General features: G+C 62.9%; 1 protein-coding gene across 1 annotated transcript in view; it reads right to left on the minus strand.

The window, feature by feature from the left end:
- The window catches only part of TNRC18 (trinucleotide repeat containing 18), a 91,241-nt gene that overhangs the window by 45,019 nt on the left and 37,062 nt on the right, over positions 1 to 9,160 (minus strand). Inside the window, exons 6-11 of the mRNA XM_045284383.1 lie at positions 6,800 to 6,890; positions 6,341 to 6,546; positions 5,776 to 5,922; positions 5,124 to 5,317; positions 3,582 to 4,005; positions 1,003 to 1,998 (exon numbers count right to left, since the gene is read on the minus strand). Coding sequence (XP_045140318.1) covers positions 1,003 to 1,998; positions 3,582 to 4,005; positions 5,124 to 5,317; positions 5,776 to 5,922; positions 6,341 to 6,546; positions 6,800 to 6,890 — 2,058 coding nt within the window. The remainder of the gene's footprint in view (positions 1 to 1,002; positions 1,999 to 3,581; positions 4,006 to 5,123; positions 5,318 to 5,775; positions 5,923 to 6,340; positions 6,547 to 6,799; positions 6,891 to 9,160) is intronic.

A 9,160-nucleotide genomic window follows, 5' to 3' on the forward strand; every position in this document is an offset into this window, starting at 1 on the left:
TCTGTGCCGGGTGATAATGAGGCTCTCCCTCCTGCTCAGAGCAGCCCCCTTTTGTAAAAAAAAAAATGGATTGGGGGTAAAACATAGCTAACAAGATTCGCCATTTTAACCATGTGCATGTATATGATTCAGTGACATAACTATTTGCCATGTTATACAGCCATCGCCACATCTTAAAACTGTTTGCAGGGCAGTGTAACAGGCCACCGCAGGTACCAACCTGCTATCTGTCCATCACCTGCTCATGGACACTGGGGTGGATTTCACCTTGGGGCTACTGTCGATAAAGCCGCAGTCAACACCGGTGTCCACACTGGGTGTGGCATGCTTCTGACGATTGCCTACCTAGGAGTGCTGGCTGAGAAGGGACCCTGGATTCTGTTGAGGACCACCCCTCACTGAGCAGAGGGAGGTGGCACAACACCCCAGTCAAGAGCTGGGTGTGGTCCACCCACTCCATCTCCCTGGCCTCAGACCCAAGTCGGCCAACAAGAGCACATCCCAGCATCTCTGCCAGTGCCATTAGGAGAGGAGGGCCCTGAAGGAAGAGGAGACTCCAGACAAGGCCTGTCCCCGGGGCCAGGGACGCCCCTCCCTCACCCTGACCCAGCGAGGGAGCAAGCCTGCCTTGAAGGAGACCAGCAGAGAGGAGCAAGGAGGGGGCGAAGAAAGGGCACGTTCCAGTGATTGGATGGGACTCCTGCATCCAGCCCCCCTGAAAACCCACAACCCCCGGACTTTGGTACCGCAAGGCTTCTTCTAAACATGAGAATTTCCATCACCTGCAACCTCACCAAAAAAGCCACTGCGGTCAATTCCAAGTCACAGTGACCCTACAGGACAGAGCAGAACTGCCCCTGCAGGTTTCCGAAATGAACTTGCATCAGTAAAAAGCCTCCTCTCTCTCCCAAAGTGCAGCTGGTGGTTTGGAACCCCTGGTAATGCAAAACATACCAGCAACAGCATCTACAACCCTGAGAGGCACCGGCTGGGTAGACTCACCTCCCACCTCCTGGCCCCTCTTCTCCAGCTCCAGTTCGGCGATCTCACTCAGCAGGGTGATGCCTTGCAGGAAATTTTGCCCCAGGACCAGGTTCTGAGGGGTTCCCAGCGTCTCCAGGGGCTGGGCTCCAGCGACCAGGGGTGGCAGGGGTCTGGCCTGCGGTAGCTCTGCCGCCGCCGCCAGGGCGTTCATGCCAGCCAGTGGGTCCTCCAGGCTGGGCAGGAGCTGCTCAGAGTCCGGTTCCCCAAGGTAGCAGGAGCTGCCCGGCACGGGCATGGCCTCCAGGTCCTCAAGGCCCAGGCACTGCCCCTGCCCATCGGGAGCATCACGGTCAGGTAGTTCCAGGCTGGGCTGGGGCTCGTTGGCAGCTGAGGAGGCCAGGCCTTCCTCAGGCTCGGCCTCCCGCATGGGCACATCAACGGGCACTTCCACCGGCTCTTCCTTGGCCTCCACCAGGGTCTCAGGGGTCAGCTGCCCACCCAGGTCTGGGGCAACGATACAGGGTTCTGTCCGACCCGGTGACTGGACTCGGGCTTCGACGCGCTCCACAAAGTCAGGACACTCCGAGGGCTCCACACAGCCCTGCCCCCCAGCACTCAGTGCCTGGGCCTCCCTCAGACCGGCTCCACATCCCACGGCGGGGCTGGCAGCCGGCATGGCCTCGGCGGCAGGCAGTGCCAGCGGTGACCCTAGTGGAGGCAGCTCCGAGGGGCTCTCGTCCAGGTCCTCGGCCTCTGCCTTCACCTCCCGCTCCACCAGCATCTCCTCCTCCTCCTCCTCCGGAGGTCCTCGGAGTGGCTCGGGGATCTTGGAGGGGGGTAGGCGGATGGGCTTGTCTTCAGGCGAGAGTGCCAGGCGCTCGGGCCCATCAGCCGGGAGCGGCACGTCAGGGGCCAGGCCGTCGGCATCGGCGGCCGCCGTGGGCTGCAGCAGGAACGGAAAGGGTCTTCCATAGTGGGGCGGCAGGGTTTGGAATGGATATCTGGGCGGGATCTCTGCCAAGGAGACGGAGAGTCAGCATGTGGCCAGCCAAGCCCAGGGCCCTCCTCCAGTCTTGTCCCTGGGGAGTCACACAGCACACCAGGGACACCCACCCACCACCCTCCGCCTCACCAGCCTGCACTCGGGCAGAGGGCAAGGGCCACCAAAACTGCCACCATGCCCCTAAGGACCTTGAGGTCCCGGAAAGGGCCAGGCATCCCTTGGTGGTCCCTCTCCTACCCCTGCACCTGGATCCAGCCATGCCTGAAAGCAGCACAGCTGGGCCAGGAGGAAATCTACCCAAGTAAAAGTCTACCAAGACCCAAGAGAGCCTCTCCTAGGCAGAGCTGCCTCTAAGCCCACAAGCCCAACGACACACACGCACACACACACACACACACACCACCACAAAAGCAGAATTGGGGCGTCCAAGGAGTTCACAGTACAACGAAGGGGGCAAGCTCCATTCTGGGTGTTCTCTCAGACACTCCCACCAGCCCAGTGCTCAACCTCAGAGAGAGGGGAGCGTAGGGTCCCAGGGACAGTGCCCTGCTCAGCTGTGGCACCTCGTCTGCCAGAGAGGGGCAGCCACTGAACTAAACTCACACACAGCATCAGGCAGCACCTGAACTCGAACCCACGTTCACGCCACCTTCGAGCACAGCTTCAAGTCGTGGTCACTCCACTGACGGCCACATCATGTCAATTCCAACTCAGGGGAAGAAGGTGGCCACAAGGGAAGCTGGGACCCACCCAGCAAGGGGTTGGGCGACCCTAGAGAGCAGGGTGGAACTGCCCACCTGCAGGTCCCCAAGGCTGTAACTCTCCGTGGGAACAGGAAACCCATCTGCCTCTCACAGAGAGACTGACATGAGAGGTGGGAAACACCAGCATTTTGGTTGGGTGGCCCAGTGCTTAGCCCTCCGTGCCACCAAGGCTCCTTCCAACAGCCGCCAGGAAGGAAAAACACAAGCTCTGTCCCCCATCAGTCGCTTGCCTGCCAAGCCCTGAGACAGAAAGGAGGAGGAGAGGGAGCGTGTACGGAGAGAAAGCATGGAGGGCATAGTGTCTCTGCTGCTACGACCCACAACGCAGCCCCTGCTGTGTGCAGGAGAGGTCCCTGGGGAGTGCACCTAGTTCATGCGTCTGAAAGGTAGAGGAAGCAAGTCCAGGCTACCCGCCGAAGCTCAGCTGTGGAACCCAGGGCTGCTGGGATCTGCTGCGGCCCGCGTCTACAGCAGCTGGTCCCTCCCCTTCAAGGGCTAATTAAGCTCAGCACAGCCATGCCAAAGAAGTCCTAGCACCACGCAGCGTACCCGACAACACCACCGAGGGAGCGAAGCCAGGGGGAAGAAAAACTCAGGTGGGTCTGGTTGGAGCACCTGGAGCCTGCTGTACCTGACACTGGGGGCTGGAGACCCTCTGTGCGCTCATGGGCCTGTTCCAGAGCCTGGCGCGGGAGGAGCTCAGTAATGACTACCAGATAAAGGCGTGAGCGGAGCGGGGTCATTTTCACGGGTTTCACCCCAGGCTGCCCCGAGCCAGCTGAAGCAGCTGCAGACTGAGAGTCCCCGCAGGAAGTGGGGGCACCGCTCACCTGAGAACAAGGCCCGAAAGGAGCTGGGGGCTTCCTTCTCCACCTCCAGGTCCTTCTTCTCCACGACGTTCTCAGGTGCCTCCTCCTTGCGGGTGACGCCGGGGGCGGGTGGTGGGGAGGCCAGGGGCGGGCTGCTGGGGTGGGAGCTGGGCGTGGCGGGGTAGGCATAGCTAGGCGGCTTGGACACGTCCTCCAGCTTCTGGATGACCTTAGCCTTCAGGGCTGCCACGGGGGAGGCGTGAGGAGACAGGGGTGGTGGCGGGCTCAAGGTCTTTCCATAGGAGCCCGTGGGGCCGGCGGTCTTCCTCGGCAGCAGCCCAGGACCGGCCGTGGCCAGGCCAGCTTTGCCTGTGGCCTCCAGGCCCCTCCTGCCCACCTTCTCCTCCATCTCCACGCGGTGTTCCTGAGCCTTCAGCCGCTCCTGCTGGGGGGGGGGGGGGGGGGCGGGCGGGGGCGTGGGGGGGGGGGGGGGGGGGGGCGCGGCAGCAGGGTCAGTGGGGCAGGGGCAGGGGCACTGCCCATCCCAGGGCCCCGTAGAAGCTCAGGTGGAATCCAGGTTCCAGCCTGCCTGGACATTCCGGGGTGGCAGGCGTGTAACAGGCACTGGGTTCCGCAGGGATCCCCAGCACAAGGGTGGCTGGGGGTGGGGCTCAGAGCAGGGACAGCCACAGGGGAAGCTGGGACCCTCCCAGGGGCTGGGTGGAGGCAGGGAACTTCTCAAGAGTCACAACCTTTGAGGCACACGCCCCTCAGGTCCCAATCTCCGTGCCTGATCACCTTGAGCTCTCAAAATTCCCTCCTCTGCACCCCTACTGTCCTCACTGGGATCCCCTTAGGCTAACCACCCCCAGAAAACAGCCCCAGGGTGGTGCGGCTCTCTCACTACATGGAGCCCATTCCAACTCACAGGGACCCTACAGGACGGGGTAGAACTGCCCCAGTGGGTTCCAGAGACTGTCACTCTTTACGGGAGCAGCAAGCAAGCCCCATCTTTTTTCCCAAGGGGCGGCCCGTGGTTTCAAACTCCCGGCCTTGGGGTCAGCAGCCCAATGTGTAACCACTAGGCCAAGAGAAAAATCTCGAGAGCAGAGATGTTGAGCCCTTTTTGAGGCGGCAGCAGAACCGAGACCCAAACTGGGAGCAGCTGGCCCCTGGTGCCTTGCTCTCTGGGTGCCCCCACCACCCTCCCGAGAGGCTGCAGAAGAATTAAGGACTTGCAGGAGCATGGCCACACTCTGAGAACCCTGAAGGCAGGTGCCCCATCTCACGGGAGGGGCAGGCCACCCAAGCCCTCCCATGCTGCTCTGAGACCACACAGAGAGGAGGGGGATGGAGTCAGCAGATGGAGCCCCAGCCCAGTGCACAAGCTTGCCACTCCAGCCTCAGTCTCCCCGAGGAACCTGCACAGTTGCCGCCTCCTCCTCCGGAAGCCCTCCCAGGTCCCCCACCCCAACCCCACCCCCCTGCACAGTCCGTAGCCATGTGCAGGAGCCGGTTGCTGCCTCACCACGGGCAGGGGTCCCAAGAAGGGACCTCACTCACCACCAGCTGGGCGCTCCTCTGCAGCTCCAGGGCCTGGGCTGCCTGCTGCTGCAGGTAGAGGAGCTCCTGCTGGCGCAGGAGGTGCTGCTGGGAGAAGATCTGCAGCTGCTGCGCGTGGTGCAGGGGGCTGCGGCCCGCCGCCGAGTACAGCGCCGGCCAGAGCGGGGGCCCGGCCGCCCGCTCCATCAGCTCTGCTGCGAGGAGACGGGCATCAGGCCACCCCACTTCACTCCAGAGTCGCCAGGGGACCCCCCTTGGGCGGAAGTGGGGACATACCTTAGGCCCTCTCAGGAACCAATCCTAGGGACAACGGGGGACGGGCCTGTCCTAAGGCCTACCAGGAGCTAACTCAACTCCAGCCTCGCAGTCCCCAAGCTCCCCCATCCTTACCCCACCGCTGCAGTCTATAGGCTGGGCCCCTTGAGGGGCATCCTACAAGGACAGGGAGAGGTCCCCGAGCTCCCAGCCGCCCATCCACCTTGTTTCTCCTCTGGGACAACCTCAGTGGCTTTCAAACTCAGGTCAACCTCCTCCAACCCAGGTCTGCCCACCATCCCGATCCTGCCAGGACCCACCCGGCACCCACCTCCCACACCCCCACCCCCCGACCCCGCGGGACAGCTCCTGGCCACCTCCCCCAATGCCCACTCACCAAAGTGAGGCAGGTGGTCACTGGGAATAACCACCAGCTGGCCCGACTGGGGGTCCCTGACAAACTGGTAGGCAGAAGGCAGGGAGCCCCCCAGGCCGGGCGGGAAGGCGGGCGCCATGCCCTGGTGCAGAGATGGGGGGCCCAGGCCTAGGAGAGGGGTACAGGCCATGTCAGGGCTGGAGGCTGGGCCACCACTGCCCACCCAGCCTGTAGCAACCCTAGGCCCCATGCAAGGAGCTGCGGGGCAAGAGGGGGTGCTGGTCACAAACAGCTCAGACCAGCCCCTACGTTGAGCACAGCACTGAACACCCCTCCCCCCAAGCTGGTTCTAGAATTGACCTCTGAGGACAAACGAGAGCACCAAAGCTTTGCAGAGGGCACTTTGCCAGACACAGGGCTCCAGCCGCCTCCCAGGGCCTCTGAGGACCATGGAGGAGGGCGGCACTCCCAGCTCACAGCAGTCTGCATCCACCAGGGGGGGGGGGGTCAAGGGCCTACACTGCTCCCTGAAGGAGAGCTTCCTCCACCCCATTCATGATGGGGGTGCCCCACCCCCCCCACTCACCGTAGGGGTGCCCAGCAAGCCACATGGAGGTGCTGCCTGAGCGGGGCAACCAAGGGTGCGTGGCCAGGTGGGCTGCGGGGTCGGCAGACCAGCGACCAGAGCCCGAGAGCGCAGGGCCCCCGGTTACCATGAGGTTGGGGTTCAGGCCGTTGGCCGCACAGCTGGTGGGGTGCAGACGGGCCAGGTCAGCCAGCTCCTTGCTTTCTCTGCAAGAGGGGGCCAGGGTATCAGGCACGCAGTGGATGCCCAGCCAAGGGGAGAGGTGGGGCCTGTGGCGTGTGGCCTCAGGGGAGGGACAGGGGAAGGGGAGCTGCCAGGTCACCCTAGCCCAGCACCCCCACCAGGCTGTCAGAGAGTAGGTGGGCACATCTCCCCAGGGCACAGCTGCTCCCCCCTCCCTCCTGGACCTTCAGGGCACATGAGAGGGGTAAGGAAGAAGAGCCTCTCTCCCAGGCTCACCGGAGCAGCTTGTCCTGGTCCCGGTCCAGCAGCCGCTCCTCCCGGTGCTGGCTGCGTTCGTCCACACCGCCCTCCTCCGTGCGCCCGTGCCCTGAGCAGAGAAGCAGGCGGGCTGTCAGCCCCCGAGCTGGCCCTGCCTGCCGACCCCAGGCGCTGAGCCCCACCATCCTGCTGACCTCTCCCCTCAGCCAGCCCTCCAGCCCGTGTTGTCCCAGAACCCGCCACTCTACCACCACCTCCAGCCAGCCAGCGGCCAGTCGCCCCAGTCCTGGCCGGCCACCACCCTACAGACCCAGGCCATTGCTGTCAGGGGACAGATGTCCATGGCTGCCGTCAAAGCTGGGTGTTCCCGTCATTCACCCCTACGTGACAGAGCCTCTCCCCCCAACCCCACCCCCTCGGTGCAGGGCCACCACCTTTCTACAGAGCAGCTCTGGGGGCACCGTGGCTGAGCATCTGGGGTGCTCACAGGGGTGTCTGCCTTTGCTCGCCCATGGTCATCACTGGATAGGGGGGACCCATTCCTCACACCAGGCTCCCAGACAGGGAAACGGAGGCACACTTGCTCCAACCCTATGATTCACAAGAGCCACACACCCCAGCCCCCACAGGGCTCCCACGCCCCATCACAGGGCAGGATCTGGAAGCCCAGGGCTCAACATCTGTGTGTAGAAGAGTTCCCAGCAACCCCGCCCCGCCCCCAGCACAAGCCCCTACTGTCCCCGGGGGGACGGCCAGCCTGTCCAAGTGTCACGCACTTTCCATCCAGGCCAAGCAGCCGAGGCTCAGCTGAGGTCTGGTTGCCATGGAAACCCCCTCCAAAGCATCTCAGCAGAGGAAGAATACTGGGGGGGAGGGGGGGGGCAAGGCAGCAACCGGGTACCCTCCACCCTCTACCAAGCACTCACCCCTGTGGTCTCAGGAGCTGGGGACACCCCCCCCCCCAAGACCCAGGCGGAATGGATCATCCCTGAGTGGCACTAAATGGGGACCCCAGGGAGCTGACAATCCCAAAGGCTCCCCCCCACAGAGATGGCTCCCAAGTCAGCCTTGGGCCCTCCCCGGACAAAAATCAGCCGCTGCAAACACGCCACTATTCACGACAGGCCGAGGGTGGAGCACAAGCCGAGGGACCATGCACCCGACGGACAGCCAGGTAAGCCTGCTCACAGAAGGAAAGACACGCTGCGGCCCGCCCCACCGTTTGCCGGGAGACCACGACGGCGAGTGGAGGAAAACCAAAAGCCAACCTCGCTGCCACGGAGCCGAGGCCACCGCACGGAGCCCCTGCAGGCCGGAGCCTGTCTGCTGGGTTTCCAAGAACTCCGGCCAGGAACAGAGAGCCCGTCTTACGACCTGTGGAGCGGCTGGCGGCCCTGGCACACTGCTGACCTGCAGATCAGGGCCCAACCCATAAAAACCCCTCCAGGGCTCCTGGGGTGGGGGGTTAAGTCAGACAAAAAGAATGCTGCAGCCCCTAGCAGGAAACTTCCCAACAGAAAAGTAGTGGAGAGCGGATGGTATCTAAGTAACACCTGGGCCAGGAAAAGCATGCAGAGCCGGGGACGGTGGTTGTCTGGTTCTCGGTCGGGCCGCCAGGAAGGGGGCATGGCAGTTACAAGTCACCAGACCAGGGGTGGGGTAGGGGATGAAAAGATTTAGAAGCAGACAGGGGTGCTAGTTGCCTGAGCACCCCTATGCTGTGGTGGGTCTGTGTTGGGCTGGTCACCACAAGGCCAGGGGTTTGACATGCTGGAGAAGGCCGAGGCTCCCCACGCCTGTACAGTTAAGGCTCAGAAACCCCAGGGGCAGGTCCAACCTGTTCAACAGGGTCGCCGTGAGCCAGCCTCCACTCGATGGCAGTGCGTTTGGTGAAAGCGAATTGCCTAAGGCCATCCCATAATGACTGCCCCTAAACCCACCTACTTAGAAAGGGGGACACGCTGGCAACTGCTGTTTGAAGTGTTGCTGCCACAGTCACTTTTCTGAGAAAGAGTGTGGCTGACAAGGGTAGAAACCACCCGCTAGGCTGGGGTAAGACCCCCCCCCTCCACGTCCAACACCCCAGATGATTGGAGCCCCTGAGTTCTCCAAGCTCCCCACAAGACCCTCTGTGGGGAGACCCTCTGCGATATGACCAATTAACAGAGTATTTCTCCTTGTGATTAAGGAAAAAGAATCTTCCCCCCCTCCCCACCTCCTGACCTCTCAACCACCAGCACCCACAGAGAAATACCTGGATTATCCCAAACCCAAACCGAGCGCCCGACATGCGCTCACGCGCGCGCGCGCACACACACACACACACACACACCCCTCACTCGCTCAGACACATGACCCCAGGGAGATACACACACACAC

This window comes from Echinops telfairi, unplaced genomic scaffold (assembly GCF_000313985.2).
Source record: "Echinops telfairi isolate 266 unplaced genomic scaffold, ASM31398v2 ScPeMD7_5;HRSCAF=22, whole genome shotgun sequence".
In the NCBI taxonomy this organism is placed as follows: Eukaryota; Metazoa; Chordata; class Mammalia; order Afrosoricida; family Tenrecidae; genus Echinops; species Echinops telfairi.